At 40.7% G+C, this 23,590-nt stretch overlaps 1 protein-coding gene across 3 annotated transcripts in view; it reads left to right on the forward strand.

Moving 5' to 3' along the window:
* The window catches only part of TMTC1 (transmembrane O-mannosyltransferase targeting cadherins 1), a 267,311-nt gene that overhangs the window by 100,498 nt on the left and 143,223 nt on the right, over positions 1–23,590 (forward strand). For all 3 annotated transcript variants that reach the window (XM_026000063.2, XM_072765653.1, XM_072765654.1), the window contains one exon: positions 22,805–22,886. In XM_026000063.2, coding sequence (XP_025855848.2) covers positions 22,805–22,886 — 82 coding nt within the window. The remainder of the gene's footprint in view (positions 1–22,804; positions 22,887–23,590) is intronic.

Here is a 23,590-nt window from a genome sequence, read left to right on the forward strand (position 1 = left end):
TGCCTGCTTCTCCCTCTGCCCCTCCTGACCCTCCTGCTCGTGTTCACTCGCTCACTCTCTTTCTCTCTCAAATAAATAAATAAAACATTAAAAAATATAAAGACTCTTCTTAAACACAACCATAATAGCACTGTCATATCTAAAAGAACTAATTCTTAATATCAAATTGCTAGTCATTACATTTCCCCCTTTTGATTTTTTTTTCATTTTTGTTCTAGATAAAATGTAAGTAATGCCTATCTATACATTGCAGTGGATTGATATGCCTCTAAAATCCCTGTTAATCTATAGATTCTCCCTTCCAGTGCTGCTTTTTTTGTTTTTGTTATTTTGGATTTGTCAGAGATAAAAACAGCTGGACATTAAAGCAGTAGAAACAGATTATCATTTAGTAACTTCTGATGGAAGGGAAAGAGCTGAACTCCATTCCAGTTTGTGCACAGGTTACTGGGTGTTTTAAAGGGAGAAAGGGTGGTAGGGATGGGGAATGGAGTTGCACGTGAAACATTAACAAAGGGTTGGTCAGTGTAAATGCAGTCAGACTAGTCCTGTCTGCTAGCTGGTGGGAACTGAGGATTTTCAGCCTCTGTAGAGAGTGTGAGACAGAACCCCATCTCCCTGAGGATAATGGGTAAAAGAATGGTTTTCAGATCCCTGAGAAAGACACTCCTGGGTTGTAGGAGATATGTCTATGTCTTCAAAGGGCTGAGGAAGGATTCACAATTATAAGCCCTTTTTATTAAATGTTGTAAGAAAGGGAGGTGACGAGCTTATCTTAAGATGTTGACTAGAACAAACCACTAAGTCCTTTGAGAACTCTGAGCTTCTAGATGGGAACTCAAAAGGGGGTTGGGTCATTCCAGGAACGAGGTGTTAGGCTGCTAGAAACTGTGTTATTTGGGTCAGGTCTCAGTTCAGGGTTGGAATTCAGTATAATGCTGAGAATTTTTTCAGTTCTCACTTTTGCTTTTGTTTGTTACTGTTTTCTTTTCATCCTGTCTTTTGCTGATTGCATCTCCATGTTGTCAAATGATATGTTCTTCTATCCACTATATTTAACTGTAAAACTGATAGTTGGATTTAGAAGTTCGATCAATTTAGGTTTTCTATTTTGGGTAAGAATACTTCATAGATAGCAGAGAGTAATTCTGCTATTTTTCTTTTTGTGAAGTGAGTTGCTATATGCCTTGACCCATTATTTCAGTAGGGATTGAAATTTGTGCTGTTCTAATTCTACCATTCTCTCTTCGTTTATCTGCTAGAATATTTATCAAAACATTTCTTGGGCAGCCCCGGTGGCGCAGGGGTTTAGCGCTGCCTGCAGCCCAGGCGTGATCCTGGAGACCCGGGATTGAGTCCCACGCCAGGCTCCCTGCATGGAGCCTGCTTTGACCTCTGCCTGTGTCTCTGCCTCTCTCTCTCTCTCTCTCTCTGTCTCTCTCTCTTGCTGTGTCACTCATGATAAATAAATAAAATCTTAAATAAAAAAAAGAAACATTTCTTCATGAAACATTTGGTTACCCTAAGGATACAATTTATATTGGCAACACAGGACAAACACTTGGTTCTTTCCTCTATTTGCCAGCTATATTGTTGATGTTCCAATGTCCATTTTGGTCAGTAGAAGCTTTTCTCAAGTTGGCCCTAAGGCTGCTTGATGTGATTTCGGTTGTCTTTCTTATTATTCTAGATATTCCATGTTCATCTTATTCATTTTCTACAATGGACCTGAAAATAGCCATTTCTCTAAGAGCTTTTGGTTCCTTTTATTGGGGAATGATTTTTAGGACCCAGATGAGGGCATTTGTGGTGCTCACTGCCACTGGATAATTCACTGTGTCACCAGGCCTTTTCAGTGGTGAGTTCTATCAAAATCGATTATCTATAAAATATGAAAATAGGTAATGAGTTCATTCTGATACTTTTAACTGAACTCAAGCGGTTCGCCATTTGGGGTGCCTAAAATTAAACAAAATTTAAGGAAATGTTGAAAGCCAAGAACTTTTTATTAGTGTTACAAGTAAGGAGACAGGGAGATAACTCTCAAAGTGATGCAGGCTGGGTGGGTCCAAGGAGAAGAGGGTCCTTGGCTTTGAGCAGAATAGAAATGAAATATGAGCCAAGAGGACGTGAGAGCAGAGTTTTTTGAAGACACAGAGAGCAGACAGAGAACAAACATTTGGGAAAGGAAAGGAGAGGAGATTGAGTCTCAACTTTGCTTGGCGTCTGGGATATACTGAGGATTGTGGTCCAGTGCACGTAATTTCTCAGGAATCCAAGAAAAAAGACAAGTTCAGGTGACCTCTATAAGTCACTTATGCTCTGGAGCCAGGAGTCTTGGTGAGTTAGTGGTCTTGGAAAACATTCATGATGACCCTGCTTAGGTCACTTGTTAGGTATTACCTATTGTGCTGGAAGAAGGCAAAGAAATCATTAACTCCTTGACCTTTACAAGGAGGACCTACATTATCGGTACTATAGGACATGTGTGAGGTGGGGGTCTAGGTCCTAGGAGGAATGGAAGCAGGAAAAGGAGCAAAAAAGGCAGTCTTTCATGGAGTTCCTTGAGTTTCCATGTCTTAAAAAATCTGTCTCCTTTTGGGGTTAGGACAGGAAGCTTTTATTGGGTGTATGTGGGGCGGGAGCAGTGAGCTTGCATAATCACTTTCATTTGATGTCAACAAGCTAGTGCAATACGTGTAGTTAAAAAAGTGGCAGAAAACCTCACCCACAGGAGGAGGATCTTTGTTTTATAATGAGCTGAAGGTAACTTCAGCACAACTCAGGGGTTGTGCACAGGTCCTCAGCTCGAATCTAGCTCAAACGGGCTCATGTAAGGCATGCTTAGGCATCCCCATCTAAGGGGGCAACTCCCTGGCTGGAACTATCAGTTTTGCAAAACAACATTCTTGCCCTGCTTTCCTCCTGTCCCCTCTTTCTGCTGATAGCTTCCAACCCTCTTACTTGAGGAGCTTCCCACTATATCCTAGCTAACACTTCCAGTTAAAATTTGGAACTGCAAGGATTTTTACCTAACCTCTTTGATGGTATCTCTGTCTGTCTTCCTGCCTACTGAAATTCTGGTTCCTAACCACATTGGTATAATTATGTATTTGTTTTATCCTACGTTAGTCATGTAATAGTCTCAAAATAACAATATCAACATTACCAGAAACAATATGATTGTTAAAAGTAGTTTCTGAATTTTTTATAACTCATGTTTCTAAAGTGTATAGAACTAGATATATACAGTAAAATTGCTGTGCTTTGAACTTACTTGATCTAGTTCCTTTCTGTGGTCTTGGAAAGGAACTTCTGTGTAGTTTTGACTCGTTTGTTATATGTTGCTTGTGATTTTTAAGGATTTTTTTCTTGGATTTAATTTGTTTTTATAATCGTATAAACAGTGCTTCTAAATCTGTAATATAAGGTACTCAGACATGTCTCCCTATCCCATTGCCTCCCTCTACCTGTAGGTAATCCTTTCTTCTTTTCTCCTCTTCCCCTCCCTTCTCATCTTCAGTTTGGTTTAGTTTTTTTTTTTTTTTTTTTGGGTGGGGGCGGAGGGGGGTAGAGTGTTAAGTTGGGGGATGATGGGGGAGAGACAGAGAGTCTTAAACAGGCTCTGTGGTGAGTGCAAAGCCTAATGTGGGGACCCCACAACCCTGAGATCATGGCCTGGGCCTGAGCCAAAATCAAGAGTCAGACACTCAACTGACTGAGACACCTAGATGCCCCAGTTTAGTTTTAATTTAAAATAGACTCCCCATCCTTCTAGCTTCGATAAATGTTAACATGTATTATATACTTTTCTGCTTTTCTTTTTTCTAAATAATGTATCCTAGAGACCACTCCATAGCAGAATATGAAGGTCATCATTATGAATGTTGGTTACTGAGCAACTATTATATTATAGTAGCTCCTTAGGAACAACCGGGGTGGCGCACATGATTTCATCTTTGTCTGCTCTTTGTCCTCTAGTTCTCATATCTGCTTCTAAAGATTCCATTTTTTCTTGTTTTTTAACTTTCTTTTTAAAACACTTTATTTAAATAATAGACTTCACTGAACTTTTTTTTTTTTCTGATTATCAAAGTATTTTTCATGTTAGGGATGCCTGGATGGCTCAGCAGTTGAGCATCTGCCTATGGCTCAGGGCATGAACCCAGGATCCAGGATCGAGTCCTGCATCCGGCTCCCTGCAAGGAGCCTACCTCTCCCTCTTCCTGTGTCTCTGCCTCTCTCTCTCTCTGTCTTTCATGAATAACAAAGTATTTCATGTTAATTACTGAAAAATTCCAAACTACAATAATTTTGCAGAAGAAATTACAAGACATGCCTAATAACACTAAGTAGCCCAGGGTAACCTGGACTAGGGTTTTGGTACTGCCTTAGTCTGCTTGGCTGCTGTAACAAATAACCCTAGACTATGTGGCTTAATCAAAAAGGGTGAGTACCTACCACTTACATTGACGTGGATGGCACTGGGGAGGGTGTCATGCTGAGTGAAATAAATCAGTTGGAGAAAGACAGTTATCATATGTGAAATTGCCCCAGATTCAGGATAGTCGGAGGCAATAATACGAAGAAAGACTAGGAGTCTCAACGAATTTTAATCTGGGGGACAGGGGGACCGATACTCAGACTCAAACCAGACTTGGACTAGGACCCCAAGGCCTGTTCCAGTTTTTATTAAGAGAGCTAGCAGATTGGCTATAGGAATGATTAACTTTGGGAAGCAGAGAAAAACATGTTTACTGCAAAAGGTAAAAGAATAAGCTATTTACTCAAAGACGGGGGAGCGGAGGAGCTGTATCTGGAGAACAATGTGGCCAAGAGTCAGTGTGCGACTCAGGACCTCCCGTATCCCTGGCATGCTGAGGGCTACAGTTTCAGTTCTCAGATAGGCTATGCAGCTGGTACCCCACATGGAATATGGGAAATAGTGAAAGGGGCCATAAGGCAAGGGGACAGACTGAGTGGGGAAAAATTAAAGTGAAGACAAATCATGAGAGACTCCTAATCCTGGGAAACAAAGTGTTGCAGAAAGGGAGGTGGGCAGGGGGATGGGGTAACTGAGTGACAGGCATTAGGGAGGGCAGGTAATGTGTTGAGCACTGGGTGTTATACTCTATGTCAGCAAATTGAATTTATTTTTTTTAAAGATTTTATTTATTTATTCATGAGACACACACACACACACACACACACAGAGAGAGAGACAGAGACAGAGATACAGGCAGAGGGAGAAGCAGGCTCCATGCAGGGAGCCCGACGTGGGACTCGACCCTGGGCCAAAGGCGGCACTAATCCCCTGAGCCACCCAGGCTACTCAGCAAATTGAATTTAAATAAAATTTTAAAAACTCACCTTTATATAAAATTTTTTAAAAAAGGCTATGTGGCTTAAACAAGAAACATTTCTTTTTCACAGTTCTGGGGCTGGGAAGTTCAAGATCAAGGTGCTGGTAGATTGAGTTGTTGGTGAGTCCTGTCTTCGTGATTTGCAGATTGCTACCTTGTATCCTCACATGACAGAAAGTAGAGGGAGAAGCGGCTCTTTCCTTCTTCTGAGGGCACTAATCCCATCATGAGGTCTCCACTTTCATGACCGAGTCACCTTCCAAAGGCCTGTCTACAGACACCATCACATTAGGAACTAGAACTCCAACATAGGCATTTGGGGGAGGGGGGGTTAGAAACATGCAGTCAGAAAGTGGTAGAGAGCTCTCCAATCTTCTGTTGCACATACACATGTTTTAATGGCTAGATTCATATTATATATGCAGCTTGATCATCTTTTATTTTTACTTAATGATATGAGTATTTACACATATCAGTAAATATTCTTTTTTTTTTTTAAGATTGTATTTATTTATTAATGAGAGACATAGAGAGAGAGAGGCAGAGACATAGGCAGAGGGAGAAGCAGGCTCCCTGTGGGGAGCCCAATGTGGGACTCAATCCGGGGACTCCAGGATCACTCCCTGAGCCAAAGGCAGCCGCCTAACCGCTGAGCCACCCAGGTGCCCCATCAGTAAATATTCTTATAAAAAGAAGATTTTATTTATTCATTTGAGAGAGAGAGAGACCATGAGCAAGAGACAGCATGAGGTGGAGGGGAGGGGCAGAGGAAGAGGGAGGAGCAGACTCCTCACCAAGCAGGGAGCCTAACCCATCCCAGGACACTGAGATCATGACTTTAGCTGAAAGCAGATGCTTAACTGACTGAGCCATCTAGATGCCCCTATAAATATTCTTTTAAACATAATCTAGAATGATTAAATGGTATTATTCCACTGTATAGTGATGCTAAAATTTATGTAACTATTTCCATATAATTAGATAGTTAGATTGTTTCCAGCTTTTCATTAATGTGAACAAAATTGTTTCTGTGCATTTCCAATTTGAGTGTGATTACCAGAGGTTGGCGAAATGTTTTAGGTTTTGTTGTGTGATGCCAAGTTGCTATTCAGAAAAAAGTACATGGTGTTATACAAATGTTCACTCCCATGAGAAGTCCATGATTTTATCTGTCTCCTGGAGCCCATGTCAACATTGTATCCTATTATAGTTTTCAAAACTTTAGTATTTGTAAATAATGAGATGCTAATGTTCCTTATATAAATTCTTTAGACTATCTCAGATTTGTTCCCAAAGATGAATTTGTAGATCTCTCCTTGCTTTTAGATACCACTTCTTGTTACTGTTGGCATCTGTATTAAGTAAGATAACACCAGCCATGAGCATGGCTCACATGTGATAGAAGTTTATTTCTTACATTAAGTGTGAACTAAATATTCTTGACAGGTGGGCAGCTTACCTCCACACTGTGATTCAGGAGTCCAGGCTTCTTCCATCTTGTGACTTTTACTTCCAAGCAGTGACTTTGCATTACTGTGCTTGCCTTCATCACACAGGAACAGGAAAATGCTTCGGGCTTGAAATGCAGGAAGATGATATAGGCCAGACTTGGAAGTGCTGCTGTTACTTCCATTCACCTTCCTTTGGCTAGAACTCAGTCATGTGGTCGTTTTTAACCACAAGTGAAGTCGAGAAGTTGTGTGCTCAGGAAAAAAGTAAACAGGATCTGGGGAACAGCAAACCAGGCCTTGTTACAGTGTACTTGTATTAGCATATCTGCCTGGTTTGATTATGTTTTAGGGAAAAAAATGGACAATTGTGAGTTAGAAACATTAGTTTGGTTGCTCAGAAGCAATTTTTGTTCATCTCTGATTTTTTTTAAAGATTTTATTTATTTATTCATGAGAGACAGTGAGAGAGAGAGAGAGAGGCAGAGAGAGAGAGGCAGAGACACAGGCAAAGGGAGAAGCAGGCCCCATGCAGGGAGCCCAATGTGGGACTCAATCCTGCTTCTCCAGGATCAGGCCCTGAGAAAACAGCTGAGCCACCCAGGTTGCCCCATCTCTGATTTTTGTATGTATAAGCTGTTAGAGGAAGTTGTTTAGTAGACGAGTTTCTGATTATTGCAGAAATACTAGTTTATTAAGTTTGTAGAATAGTATAATGATAGAAGTAGTGGTCTTTGGCAAATGAAGAAATTAAATCATGTGGTTGTGTAAAAATGGCTCATCCAATATGGATTAATTCACATCTCTTATTTGAATTGTTCATGGTCCTCTGCATATTTTATAGCACATTTTATGTATAGAGATAACTGCAGAGTAAGTGTCTACCAGTGAATAGGCCCATTGGTGCTGTGCAGATATGGTAAATACAAAGAAACAAAACAACATCACAGTGTGCAAAACAGCCATCCAGGAAAAGGGTTATTCATGCTGCAAATTTTATATTACTTTTATTTGCAATAACCTTGATCCTGAAATCCATTAGTTTGAATGAGTTAAGAAAGAAGAACATAGTGAAATTAGATGTCAGCCAATACATTTATGCTATTTTCTTGAAGGTAGACCTGAAAAATCATAAGGGCTTGGAATGGTAAGTGATTTTAGGCAGATGGGTATGTTTCCCTGTCTGTACCTCTATTTCCACAAAAGGACCAGAAGGGCCTGACATGAATTGTCTTATTTTGGTCTGTAACCAAATCACATTATACAAGGACAAGATGTTTTTCTTTTTTGCACACGGTAGTGTACCAGCCAGCTCTGTCGGGAGTTAATGATCCCCCAGCTGTCCACACTGGTGAGGCCTCTCTGAAGGCATCCATCCAGCATGTATGGGACATATTTCGGTTGGCCACCTAAGGGTACCCACCTTCTATTGGCTGCTCATAAAGTGCTTGTTAGAGAAATTGCAATCAAGCATAATTCTTAATCACCTGGCTAATAGAATTTCACTGGTTGCCATGTCCTCACATCTTGAAGAGAGGCTGTGCCCAGTCTGCTACTCCTGGAGTTGGCCTATCTTTGATTTGAAGGCCGAGTGCAGATGGGACCCCTAGAAACTGCACACTGACTGACCATGGCAGGAATCAGGTTTCCTATTTGGGCAAGGGATGTGTCAAAATAAGTTCTTCTGGAGTTTGTTTTCCTCATGATGAACATCTGTTGTTTTTGTCAGTCTAAAGTATTCACTTAATATTCATAATCTGGTTCTTTTACGTGAATAGAAGATCATTGAACAGTGGAAAAATCTGCTTTTAGTGTGGTGTTTTTAGTAATGGGGCCCAGGAAATTGGAACTTAGTGTTTATAGAGAGTGCAAATGATTTTAAATAGTTCTGTAGTCGTCAAGCCCTGTGTACCAGGAAAAAACAATAAGAAAAAGAGTGGCGTATAAGATAGAAAAGCTTTCATAAGATTTCAATTAAGTCTCACCAGTATATAAAAAGAAAAATGAATGTGTAATATTTACATATGGCAGAGAATAAACAGATAAATGTATCAACATTATAGGTCTTGAGATTTTGGATCTTTTATTTTGTTTCAATATTTGGTTCTGTTTGTTCACAGCTAAGATTGATCATTTTAGGCACCACTGTGTCTATCATTTATAGACATGGTGTATTTTAAATCAAGACTGTCAGATTCCTTTTAATTTCTGGTGTGTGTTTGAATTGAATTGAATTTTTAAAATATTAACCTCAAAAAAATAAAAAATAAAATATTAACCTCTACTGTAATCAACCAGGCAGTTTTACAGTCTAGTTAATAAAGTCATTACAATTCCATTGATTGCACATATAGCAAACTCAGTACAGTCTTAGTAGTTATTAAACTCTTTTTTCTCCCTGTGCTCCTTTTCTTATATTACTTTAATAAAAATGCCACTTTAAGAATACCTTATATTGGCTTAGCCAAGTAGAGAGGATTGGTCTGACAGTTGGAAAGTGTGGGTGAGAAAATTCTAGTTCATACGTTTTCAGAATTAACAAGGTCAACCTATTAGTAAATATCTTCCACCAAAGAAACACTTGTTTTTGATTAAACTCTACTTCATACGGAATAGCATGTCATGGATAAGAGGTTATATGTGGTGGTGGTGTGTGCGTGTGTGCGTGTGCATCTGCACTCAGGTGTGTCTGTCCAAAGCGAGAAAAAGATAATGAGATAATTTATTTGATTTTTTGCAAAACTCATGGTTTAGTTGATAGTAATTAATTCTACTGTATCCTACCGACCTGCTTAGAAGATGGCCAGCTCATTCTGGTTTTCCCAGGACTTTCTTTCTTTTTTTTTTTTTAAGATTTATTTATTTATGATAGACAGAGAGAGAGAGAGGCAGAGACACAGGAGGAGGGAGAAGCAGGCTCCATGCCGGGAGCCCAACGTGGGACTCGATCCCAGGAGTCCAGGATCGTGCCCTGGGCCAAAGGCAGGCGCTAAACTGCTGAGCCACCCAGGGATCTCTTCCCAGGACTTTCTTAATTTTAGCACTGAAAGCATGTCCCAGCAAGCTCCTTAGGACTAGGCATGCTGGACTGGTTGGTCACCCTTGCCAACAATCCAGTCTTGTGTATAACACCTCTAGAATCTGGAAACGTTAGAGGAAAACTTCATAGGATTTTTAATTGGGCTTGAGTTCTGTTTAGGAGAAGAAAAATGTGTTCGACAGTCCCACATTGGGCCCTGATAATGGTGGGATTTGCAAAGATAGTGTTAAGACTTAGATGATTAAGAATCTTTAAAATTTGGTGTAATGAACTAAATTCTTACTGTATCAAACACCATGATGAGTTGGTAATGGAAACTTAGGTGAGTTAATACAGAAACAAATGATGTTAGTCAGTTAGCATTAAGTTACTTTACACTTGGTTTGGTGACTGGAAATATAACAACACTGTGGTAGCGTGTCAATGAGAAAATAAAATTGCTGCTAAGAAAACGGAAACACTATATTTAGCAGTTGCTGCGAAAGTCATTAGAACAACAAAACTGTTTAATGAGTATTAAGTAATAATGTCCAGGCTGCTGCTGGCCAATAGGGGCGGATATTTTCATGAAGTAGAGAAAGCTGGGGGTGTGTGGTGGCCAAGTGTATGACGTTTGAGTTGAGGGCACCTTTTGCTCTTTTGACAGAATTCAGACAAGGCTTCCCTTCCTCAAGGTGGATGCAGTGGGCACCAGAGTGCCTGGGTTGTTGTAGGGAGCATGGGCTGGATTTCAGCCCTTGCAGCGCACCTCTAGTCCACCTCCTCAGCCAACTACCTTGGGGAGGCACAACTTGCCCAACACATTTGAGGATCTGGCTTCAGCATCCAAGCTGAATGAAAGGAAACCAGTGAATGAGAAGAATGTTGAAAGCTAAATTCTACCTTCATCTTCTAGGAAAATATTTGGATCTCTTTCCCTTCTCCTTTCAGGAAGGAGGGAGCTGTTAGACCGGGAGGGAGGTGAGTCCTTTTTCTATTCTTAACCCTTGATGAGTTCACTGATTCATTCTTTTTTTTTTTTTTTTTTTAATGTGGCCATGAAAGACAGGCCATAGTGTTTTAGAATTTCCATTTAAGTTGTGGTCACTACTCCAACAATGGCTACTTTGGGTGCCTTTATATTCTGGGTACTGTGTTGAGCCACTTACATACCTTGTCTCATTGATATCCTTTCAGTGAACCTGTAAGGTAGAAATTAGGATGATCCTTTATGGCTGAGGCACCTGAGACCCAGAGAGTTTGAAAGGTTGGCTAGTCTTCCAGTTGGGAACTGAACAAGCCAGAATTCCGCAAGATGGGCTGGCCCTCTGTCACAGGCACTATCTTTTGTGAGCTTAGTGTGAGAGACCTTTAGACCTCTGACAACCAAGGCATCATATACAGAGATGATTAAAACTTAGCACACTGTGATATTACATTATTTTCTTTTTTTTTTTTTTTAAGATTTTATTTATTTATTCACGAGAGACACAGAGAGAGAAGCAGAGACTCCCTGTGGGGAGCCCGATGGTGCAACTCAATCCTAGGACCCTGGGATCATTCCCTGAGCCAAAGACAGACGCTCAACCACTGAGCCACCCAGGTGCCCTGCAACATTATTTTCTGAATGTTGCCTTTGAAAAATTTAAATAAATATAATTAGATATGAGTATACATATGAAAAACATGACTGGGACTGGAATTTCTAGTTCCTTTGGCAATTTTCCTACTTCATCTTTCCGTGTTATATTTTAAAATGAGACTCCTGGGCAGCCCAGGTGGCTCAGCGGTTTAGCGCTGCCTTCAGCCCAGGGCCTGATCCTGGAGACCCGGGATCAAGTCCCAAGATGGGCTCCCTGCATGGAGCCTGCTTCTCCCTCTGCCTGTGTCTCTGCCTCTCTCTCTCTTTGTGTCTCTCATGAATAAATAAATAAAATCTTTGTTAAAAATAAAATGAGATTCCTATCTAGAAGTAAATTAGGAGAGTTTTAAAAATTATGCAACCAAAAAAAGCATGCATTTGAAAATAAATTACATAGACTTAATTATTATGTGTTCCTAACTTCCGTAGTACTGGAATTTTACACAAACATTAAAACCATGACAATTATTTGAAAATGAGTATTTCTGTGTTATGTATATTCTGTGCGAAGAGCCACCACAGTTATTATTTCTACTCTGAAATCGTAGTTACAGCTTTCTCCTTAGGAGCTTTCAACATGTGTGAACACTGGAATTTAAAAATAAAACCAAATTGCCTAGAGTTGGACCTTAAAAACTAAAACGTTTTAAAATATGTGGCATATTTGTCCTCAGTGTAAAAAAGAATTCCAAGTGAAATAAAACTTGAATCCCCCTAAAGTTACATTCTTGTAGGAAATGAGAATTTTAAAGGTGTTTGCCGGGGCGCCTGGGTGGCTCAGTCGGTTAAGCAGGTGCCTTCAGCTCAGTTTGTGATCCCAGAGTCCTGGGATCAAGCCCCATGTTGGGCTCCCTGCTCAGCAGAGAACCTGCTTCTCCCTCCCCTCTCTGTTCTCCCTGCTTGCGCATGCTCTCTCTCTCTCTCTCTCTCTCTAATAAATAAATAAATCTTTTTTTTTAAAGGTGTTTGCCAGGACTGTGCAGGAATGACCAGTGGCCCCCTTTCCAGCCCTTTCAGTTCTGACGGTCAGCCCTCTGACCTTCACTATAAAGGGTGTTAGAGTTTGGAGCCAGGGAAATGGGCTGTACTCTGGATAATTTTGGACCAAGGAAAGGTTTCTCTTCTCCTGCATCAGCCATGCTTATCTCCCTGTGAATGGTGCTGTGTTTTCTTACTTAGGCCACCTATCTTGACCACAGCACAGCCTTGGCTGCTGGGAAGTGATCTATCTCAGGAGGAGCCATGGTCTCCAGGAAGCCCAGGTAGCCACGTGTCCTCCTTGGCCTCTGCATGAACCCTGTGCGTGAACCCACGTGTACCAGAGGGCTTCTGGGTTTACCTTCTGTTTTTAGGAGTTGCTTCAGACCATGCGCCGAAGGCCCTATATTGAAAGCTGGATTGGAGACAGTGGCTTCATAAAAGGTTTAAGCGAGGCTTCCTCCTCGGCATGTCTAAAATCTAAGCTGTCTGCATCTGTAGCACAGACCCTAACCTAAGTTACCCAGGGACAAGCATAAAAATGGGATAGAGTCCCAGCTGGGCCAGCCTGGCCTGTGTTTTACATGGATGCAACAAGTGCAGGAGAGGCCAAGAGAGGGTACAGAGCTACAGCACACGATGACTCCCCACCCTTCCTGCATGGTGCCCAGTCTGGGTATTGACTGTAAGGTGTCAAACACCTAGGGAAGAGGTCAGAGATGGGACCATGGTGAAACAATGTCCTGCTCCAGGTACTAAAAGTGCTCTAGGGACAAGGGTGATGCCAGGTGAGGACTGGGGAAGTCTTAGGGGAGAGGGAGCTGGCTGCCCGGGTGTGACCCCTTGCCTGTTTGTGGCTGAGCAGAAGGGAGGCAGAAACAACATCAGTGATCTTTAGGGATATTCTACTGCTCTTTGAGCTGTCATGGTTCCTGTATTCCAGTTTCACGTTTCCTCATTCAGATTTCAGATCCTTGACCCTGATAGAGGAGCATTCTTGGTACAGAGGAGGAGGGGCTGCCCATGCTGTGTGGTAGAAATCACACCTGCTTCATACTCTGTTGTTGTTGTGTGTGTTTAAAGAGCTAATATAGGTGCTTAGTTCAGGTTCTTGGCCCTTAGCTGTTATTTAAATGCTCCATGGATGTTTTTATTTCTTTCATGTATTGTTTATAGGACCTAACTCAGTGCCCAGTATTTTGCAACTTGAATATTGCTATTGGAACAGCCTGTCGTTTTTCATAGCGATGAAGTTGTAGCAGCCTTTCTGTTAATTTCCTAAATTGATCGGGTATATATGGTATCCTGAATCATCATCCTTTTGAGCACATGTTAATGACGCATTTGGACTTGAGAGTAGTGTTTGAGATTCAGGCAAGGGAAGGTGAAGACACTTAGTTGGCCGTGATAGAGAAGTAGCAGAGCATTGGTAATTAAGGGTACAAGCTAGATTTGACATTCTGACTCCTTGCCTACTACCAGTTAGACCTTAAGGCAGGTTTTTTTGAACCTCAATACTTTGGTTTCCTCATTTATAAAATGAAGATTTTAATAGTGCACAACTTCTAGGAAGGTGCTGAGGATTTATACGTAGGGACTAAGCCTGGGGCATTGTAGGCTTTGACACAGTGTCAGCTATCATTTTATTGCCCTTGTTAACAGAAAGGGTGTTTCCCCAGTTTACCAGAACAGTCCCTAATACCAAAAACACTTTTTCACTAGCTGAATTGTATTGGAATTTATCAGTCCATATATTCCAATAAGAGGTTTAGAAAATATGATTATGGTATCATTGGCTGTTTTTTATCTTCTCAGTACAAAAGTTTACTGGTGTACCCACACAAATATGCATTGCAAATAGCAGTAATCTCATTTGCATGAGTTCTTAGAGTCTCTGGTATGCGAGAAGTTTAGATGGATAGAAATAAGGAAAAAAAAATTAAAAAAAAAAAAAAGAAATAGGGGGAAACCTTCAGCAAATGGTATTTGAAAGAGATCACATTATGCAGCTAACAGGCCTGGAATCAGCCATAATACGTCTGAATTCTGGTTCAGGAGGCACTGCTCACTAGGTCCAGATCTGTAATGTGGGGATGGTGCTCTCTCTTCTGCCAAGGGCATATGGATCATTCAAGGATTAAATATTAGACTAGACTGTAAAGCCCTTTGACATAGAAAAGGCCGTACAGTGCATCTATGTATACTCTTGTAATGGGTTTTTATTTTGGCGATTTAATATTCTGGTTAGTAGAAAGTTTTTATAGATCCCAAATTAATGACCAGTCAACACAAAATTGAAATATATTAAGAAAAGGCTTAATGCTAGATCAGACTGCTAAAGAAACATAACAACATATACCTTTCTCATTTATCCTACCATAAGGTCTCTCTGCCTACTTGGACTAGAACCTCATCTATTTCTGCATCTGAGATCTCAGAAACTTCTAGAATCACTGCTGCCTACCATTTCCCCATTTGGGGCTGCTAGGGCCTTTGCTCTTTGTTGCGGACCTCAGGGTGTTCTCAGTAGCAACATCATATAGTGACAGTTTCTGCTGGAAATCCCATTGGGTCATCACTATGTGAAGCCCTTCACCAGCTGCTCATTGATGTCAGAATGAAGTCCAAACTCCACAGTGGATGTGATAGTCAATGGGGCCCTTGCCTGGCTCTCCAGCCTTGCTGTTGCCACTCTGCAAGTATTACATCCCAGAGCTAGAGTGAACTTCTATTTTCCTCATCTTGCTTGCTTTATCTCGATCCTAGGCCTCTGTATCCCTGTCTTATTCCTTTTCACCTCACCTGGTTCACGTCTCATCTTCCTCAGGTGTCAGCTTCATTGTCACTCTTGGGGCATCCTTATCTAGTTCATTTTGTTGCTGCTTGCCACTTCTCTCTGTGGGGCTGGCTGGCTGGCTCATGGGTTCATAGTACAGTGACACCCTCTCAACTATGCACATGCTTTCCTTTTGGCCAGCTAGTCTCACTTAGGAATTCTGAATCAGCCCGTGGTATGTGAAGCTTATATTTCAAACTGTGGCAACCATTACACATATTAACCCTTAAGAGGATACTTGATAAAAGACCCTTCAAGAATTGTGCACTGCCTCAGTTTCATTCGTTTGAAAAACCTATACTAAAGGTTTTACTCTAGACTCATAGAAATGAAGAAGATACTGAAGATGAATGAACTTAATCATTTTTAGTTACTATTTATTTTTTCATGAGAGACACACAGAGAGAGAGAAGCAGAGACATAGGCAGAGGGAGAAGAAGCAGGCTCTCCACAGGGAGCCCAGTGTGGGACTCATCCCAGGACCCCAGGATCACACCCAGAGCCAAAGGCAGATGCTCAACCACTGAACCACCCAGGTGTCCCAATCATTTTTAATTCAGTAGAAATCATTGTGTTGTTAACACGCAGAAGGGCATTTAATAAATAATCTGTTGAAAATGTACTAAATAAACCAGCTCTATTTTACTTATATGCTGCATAGAGTAGTGAATGCTTTGGATTTGGAGTGGTATCTTGCCTCTGCCACTTGCCAGCTGCAAAACCCTGAGTAAATTCTTCCTTCAGCCTAGTTCACAAGATGGGGACCAGCATGGCTCACAGGGCTGGTATGGCATTGAGTCCAATTAAAAAAGGTAAAGTGCTAAGCACAGTGACTGAGGCATGTGAAATGCATTAAGTATTCCCTATTAGGAATGAATTGAAACTTTTCTGGGACTGCTAATGACAGACAAGGATGACATCACCAGAACTGAATTTTTGCTGTTACATGTAGAAGGAATAAAAGTTGAGGCCTCTGACTAAATTCATTTTAGAAGGAATATAACTTAGACTCAGATTTAATTAATAAAGCCTGAACTCATTGATCTTTGACATCGAAGGACCCTGATCTTCCGCAAATCAGTTAACATTTCTGGAGTTCATTCCCCCCCAACCCCCTCCCCACCACACCTGTAAAACTGCCTTAGCTATTCTGATCTCTTACAGTTCCCCCTATGCCTTCTCTGTCTTTATTTCCACACATTTCTTTGTAAATAACACTCTGAGCTAATTTTAAAGTTTCTGGAAGAAAAATTTACCACAGCTATGGAATTGGGTATTGTAGGTCAATTGGGGTTTTTGAATAGATAAAACTGAGAAATTCATCATTGTCTTCTTAGAATTTTTAGCTCCTTTCCTTCAGACTCTGCATTTGAATATCAAAGGACACATCAAAGGATGTTTCACTCCTCTTCAGAATGCCTTTGGTTATTAAGATTTAGATGAGGCACTTTATGGGTTCAAGGAGAGTGCATTAAAGAAGAACCCAAAGACACTTAAATTTCCTTTTGTTATTTTTGTTAAGCTTATAATCTTTTCCAATGTGAGCTGTGTCTTTGTTATTTTGGTCAACAAAACAAAACAAAACGCCTTTTTTTCTTGTGTTTCAAACAAGCAGATACCTGAATTCCTATTCTAAAAAACTCCAAATTTAATTTTTTTAAAAAATTTTGATCATGGTATAGGACCCTTTATTAGTCTCTTTTCTTACCGTGAAAGAACAGGAGAAATTAAATTAGTATGACTGGTGTTCTAGAAGGAATTTTGTCTAGAGCACATAAGACAGGTAAAATTTTCCTTCTACACTTTTAGCTTCTTTGGCTGATCTAATAATTAAATTGACACAGGATCGATTAACATGAGAAAACAAATTTAATTTCCTACATATGGGAGCCCCATAAAAATATGAGACCCAAAGGCAAATCAGGTTTACAGGCCTTCCTGAGCTAAGAAATGGGGTAGGGGCCTGGGGCTTCCAAGGAAGGGAGGGGAGATAATTCGCTGGACAATAGGAAGAGCAGATGTTTGGTAATAACAGATTTGCTTGATCATACTGGTAAGTCATTCAGATAAAAGTTATCTATGGTGTAGCTTTCTATAGGATGCAGGCCCCTTCTATAAATTCTTTTAGGTAGTTAAGGGAGAGGTAAAGGTTTTTCTTGAGTTGGCTGGGTCTTGATTGCCTTCAGTTTAAAATAATTCCACATACCAGAGTAGTATATTTTAGGGTCATGTATTCTGAGCCCTTTCAAGCTTTTTATAATTTATTGGCATAATATTAAAAAGTAGCACCTCTTTGTATCTGAGATGTTTGCCCCAGGAGCTCAAGTTACGGCAAAAATTAACAGGTTTTTATAGATCCTGATGATGTCATTTTAGAATATAGGTGAGGTGCTGGGGTGAGGTCGAGAGCTGATGACCAAGAAAGGATTTTTGAGACATCTTTGGTGCAAAATGGTGGTTTTATTAAAGCATGGGGACAGGACCATGGGCAGGAAGAGCTGCTGCCCTGGGCTTGTGAGGGGTGGCTGACAATATAACTTGGGAGTTGGGGGAGGTAAGGAAAAGGGAGGTTTCAAAAGGATTTTCCTATGTTAAAAAAGACTCACAGGATCCTGGAGGCCTTGCCTTTGTCAATTAAGGTTGTTTTTGCCTCTAGCAAGGCAGTAACATTAAGATAGTTGGGAGCTTCCTGGAGGAATATTACACTCTGCCCGCATCAAGTACCTGTCAATGGGCTGCAGATTATGAGGACACTTAATTGTATCTACATTTCTTTCTGGAAGCTAGGTTATTGATAAAAAATGCTTAGGGCAGGCAGCTAGGAGAGCCTGAGGAATGTCACACATGTCCCACCTGGCGGGGGTGGGGATTTGTAGGGTGTCCGCTTCTGCTTTGTCCTCAGCTTGCCTTGTGTTCCCTCATCACTGAGAAGGGCTGAAAAGTATAATATAACATCTTCAATTAAACCAGCAGGATTGGGGGATCCCTGGTTGGCTCAGCGGTTTGGCGCCTGCCTTGGGCCCAGGGCGTGATCCTGGAGTCCCGGGATCAAGTCCCACATTGGGCTCCTTGCATGGAGCCTGCTTCACCCTCTGCCTATATCTGTCTCTGCCTCTCAACCTCTCTCTGTCTCTCATGAATAAATAAATAAATAAAATCTTTAAAACAAATAAACCAACAGGATTTAAGATTAAGGGAAATCCTACCATCTAAGTGGTTTTCCTCCTCCAGCTCGCTGCCTCCCACATTGAGCATTCTTATTTTGCACCCTGATCTAGCACTGAAGGATAAAGAACACACAGGGGAAAAGAAGGGGGTAGGGTGGGTTAGGTTTGAGTAGAGGCAGAAAAATATTTTGAAAATTCTATTTGGGTCTGTAAGCATTTATTGATCATTGTGTTATACATATCAATTATCTGCTGACACAATAATTCTGTGTCAACAAAGTTCAGTGGCTTAAAATAAGGAGCATTTATTTAACACTCAAGATTATGGTGGGTGACTCAGGGTGGTTGGTTGTCCTTGTCTCAGCTGGGACCTCATATGGAATTTTTTGATGAGAAGCTGTGGAGGTGAACTTCAGGAAGTCACGTCTAGCTCTGAATATTCGAACACAATCAAACTGAGAAGGAGGATGTTAGTAGAAAATTTGATGTCAGAAAAATAGAGAGTATTGGGTGTGGGGAAATGCAGGACATGGAATTTATTTGGGATAATCTTGATATTTTGTTTGCATACAATCAGAAATTGTTAAAAATGCAGAGTGTGATAATGCCAACCCCCCACACTAATTTTAAAATATTTTCTCATCCGCAAATACAAATTATGAAGTCTACTAAAGTGGGGGGATCTGTCAGTTAACATTTGCTTCCTCCTAATCTCTTAGCATTTTTTAAAAAGATTTTATTTATTTATTCATGAGAGACACACACAGAGAGAGAGAGAGAGGCAGAGACACAGGCAGAGGGTGAAGCAAGCTCCATGCAGGGAGCCTGACGTGGGACTGGATCCTGGGTCTCCAGGATCACACCCTGGGCTGCAGGCGGCGCTAAACCGCTACGCCACCAGGGCTGCCCTCTCTTAGCATTTCTTTTTAAAATTTCAGGTTTCTCTCTGTTTTTCTTCAGTTGTTCTTTGTGATGTCATCAATTGGTGAGGACATCCAAAGATCAGTATTTTAGACCTGAAACCATTGAGTCCAACCCATTGATACAAGAAGAAAACAAAGCTCTTTGTAGACTTGTTAAAAGTCATATAACCAGTGAATTGGAAGCAAAGGGATAGAACCCTTGGTTCCTATTCTCGTGGGGTTCCTCCATGCTTTGGTTGGTTTGTTGGGATGTTCTCTGCCTTCACAGGGAAAAACAGTGGAGACTTTGGCTGAAATTGAAAATTATCAGTGATGGCATTTGCATAGAGCCTTTTGTTTAAATGGCACTTACAGGTACTGTTGCTTGTGATTTAAATGAATAGCTGAGAGAATCTGATAGAATAGCTAAATATTCTTGTTTTTTGGTCTCTTCCTCTCTAAAAAAGGAATTATATTGTTCTCATAGAATTGTTATAAGTGGTAAATAACTACGGTTTTATTAGTTAGATTTGTCTGGCACATATTAATTATTCGGTATTTTTATTATGTTTGTTAATAATAGTATTTTCATTATTTGTTATTGTTGTTCAGTTCTACTTTATAGGCCATACATATATCACAGACCAATGGGTAAAATCCCACTATCTAATTTTACTGTGAGCTGGGGAGGAGGAAGGGATACTGAGAATTCAGCTCTTGCAGTGCTTCCTGTATGAGCTTAGGAATCTCAGCCTCTAACCTAGTGTTTACTGAAAAGGGGGCCAAATCATTTTGGCTTATTTTCTTTTTTTAATACTGGTCAACAACTAGAAATAGGAATCTTGAAAGAAATAATTTTTCAACCTCTGCTCTCTGTATCATTCTAAGCTTTCATTGCTTTGGGATGCTACATTTTAAGAGCAAATTATTTGGTGTCTGAAGGTGCTTAACTTCTTAAGGAAATGGTTTTGTCTTGGAGGAAGAATTTCTGAACAAAGGGACACTTTATAAATATCACTCCCTGAAATAACCATCCTAGTGAGCTTTCAGTGAAACAAAATGCAGAGTTTAGGAATTTACCTAAGTTTAAAATTGAACAAAATCCTAAACCCTGTGGTTGGTTGTTATATAGAGAGGCAACCTCTTTTAGTGTTTTCCATTGTGTTAAAATAAACCAGCAATGGAGGGAACCTGAGAAATGAAGCTTTGGAAAGCGGATCAACCCAAGAAGCGCTTTTTCATTCAGTGATACGGCAATTTCAGAATTCCCCAGCACCTTTTCCTTCCTGCACTGCTATTCCCTTCCTGCTGCCATTTATTTTACATCTCGGAAGGGAATAGCAGAAATAATACAGGCTTGATTTTTGTTGAGTCATCATGAAAATGATAGTAATAGGCAAGCTAAGAGAGGCCACTTAGCAGTGGCTTAACCTTCTTGGAATCATAGATCCAGCTGACATGAAAAATCAGAGCCAAGGATTTTGCTTCCAAGATATACATGGATGCAAATATACACAAAATCTCCTGTTTGGATTCAGGAAGTGATGGACTCCCTTAAACATATTTTGGGACATTAGTGATGCATCTGCATTGTGAGAGCTGACAATATCCCCGGCCTTCCTCCTTGCCTAGCTTGAGAGTTAAGGGAAAGGAAAGATTTCAGTGCAGTGCTTGGGGTTGGATGCAGTCCAGATTTTGCTAAAAGCTGACTTGTGTTTTTTTGGGCTCACCTCATTTTCTCCACTCATTAAAAACTCTGAAAGGTCAGATCCACAGCTGTTTGTGAACTAGGAATAGGAAAAGGGAAGCCAGAAGAGAGACCTGACTCTGAGTGACATTATTGCCTCCTTACAGTGCCATTTGGACACATTTAACTGATAGAAAACAGAGCAACCATATATATTTTATAAGCAGCTGTCAAGATGGACGCTTCTTTGTGATAGTAATCCACTGCAGCCTTAAAAAGGGATCTCTCTCAAAATATTCCCATTGTTTAAAGAGACTTCATTCAAATGCATATTTTAAGAGATTCTAGAAGAAATCCTCTGAGGAGAAAATGGATGGAGTAAAAGAAAAAATGTGGGAAAGGGTAGGGAAAATGGGGAAAAAAGGATGAGGTAGGAAATGCTCCTAGGTTACATGATTCCATTTGACTTTCCTTCACTTTGTAGTTTAAAACATAGAAATTTTGCATGTGGGTGAAAATGATGCACTTTAGGCTTTTGCTTGGAGTTCGTTAATAGCTTTCTCTTCCTTCCCTTTCATTGTCTTCATGAAAGCCAGCCATTCATGTGCCTTATGTGAAATATGGAGCTCCCACTTTGTGCAAATGAGTGAGCTCTGGTAGACACAGGGCCCCTCTAGAAGTTGACATTCATTTAACCTAGTTTGGTTCCAGAGGCCATAGGCAGGTGAGAAAATTGCCCACTGCATATTGGTGGGCTCTGATCCCACCACTGATGCTTACTAACTTTGTTAGGTAGGATGAATTTCTTAACCTTGGGTGACCTTGGCATCCTTTATTTTTTCAGGGGTAAGGTATTTGTGAGATAGGGCACCTGGGTGGCTCAATCAGTTAAATGTCTGGCTTTTGGGGTGCCTGGATGGCTCAGTAGGTTAAGCATCTGCCTTTGGCTCAGGTCATGATCTCAGGGTCCTGGAATGGAGCCCCACTTCAGGCTCTCTGCCCAGCAGAGAGTCTACTTCTCCCTCTGCTCCTCCCACTCCTCATGCTCATGCTGTCTCTCTCAAATAAATGAATAAATAAATAACATCTTTTTTTTAAAAAAAGGTCTGACTCTTGATTTCAGGTCAAGTCATGATCTCAGGGTTGTGGGATTGAACCCATCTTGAGCTCTGTGCTCAGTGGGGAGTCTACTTAGGATTTTCTCCTCCCCCCCTTGGCCCCTCCCCCCACTCTCTATATTTCTGTGTCTAAAATAAATAAATCTTAAAAAAAAAAGATATTTGAGAGCTATTGTGTAGATTGAAAGCATAGTACTTCTCAAATTAAATGAAGTAGATAAACTCTTACTTTGTTTCTGATCATCCCTTTGACGAGTGTAACCATACTACAATTGCCAGAATGCCTGGGTTATTTGGGGTAGATGGGATAGTAATACGCATAGCTAATAGTGCTAGATCCTGCTCCATATATTATTTCATTTTTTTCACCACAACTGTTATGTGGAGTAGGTACTATTATTATCTCCTTTTCTGTAAGTGAGAAAAATAGATGTGCAAAGAAGTTTAGAAACTTGCCCCTGGTCTTCCAACAGTAAGCAGCTGGGGGGATTGAAATGCAGGTGGTCTGGCTCCAGGAGCCACGCTCTTAGCTATGATCCTTTCTAGCCTTTTTTCAAGCAACAGCTTATTCACATTGAATAGAGAGCATTATGTGTGGTGGACTCTAACACTTATTTAAGACTTTTTTTCCTTTCCTGTTTCAGGTGTCTGACAGCAAGGAGCAATAGAAATTTCCTGCTTACCATGAGGCCATTCTTAAAAAGGGCCACGTTGGTCATAAGTTATGTAAGTGTATATACATGCGTCTGAAATATCTGATGAGGAATATTTTACTTGGCTTAGAGACATGATTCAGATTATTTAATAGAATCAGCAATAGATTGTAACAACACGATCTTAGGATCAAAGAATTTACATGCCATAAATGTTACAAAGCCTTGGAAGGTATGTATGAAAGCCTCCGAGGGATATGTGAACTCAGTGACACAGACAGTGTGAACTATAATATTTTATGATTCCCTTTCAAGGTGCTAATCCTGGGTTCTTGCAGCACAAACCTGGCTATATGGCTATATTCGGTATTTATTGCTGTATAACAAGCCACCCCAAAATGTAGTGGCTTGAAATAACAACTGCAGATGTTTGCCTTGAATGCTTTAGTTGGGCATCATTGAGCTGGATGGTCCTGATGCTCCTCATGGTTTTTCACTGGAGTTACACAAGCAGGTTCCTATAACTGGCAGTTATAGATTGTGGTATCTCATTTCCTAGGGTCTCTCCCTGTGTCCTCTCTCTAGCAGGATTGCCAGGACTACTTTACAGCATGGCAGCTGGGTTCTAAAAGAATGAACCAAAAGCTGCAAGACCTCTCATGGGTTAGGCCCAGAACTGATACAGTGTATCTGCTCCCACATTGTGTTGGTCAATGCAAGTCATAAGATCAACTCAGATTAAGAGGAGGGGCAGTTGGCTTCATCCTTCTTGGGAAG

Source organism: Vulpes vulpes, chromosome 8 (assembly GCF_048418805.1).
Source record: "Vulpes vulpes isolate BD-2025 chromosome 8, VulVul3, whole genome shotgun sequence".
Taxonomy (NCBI): domain Eukaryota; kingdom Metazoa; phylum Chordata; class Mammalia; order Carnivora; family Canidae; genus Vulpes; species Vulpes vulpes.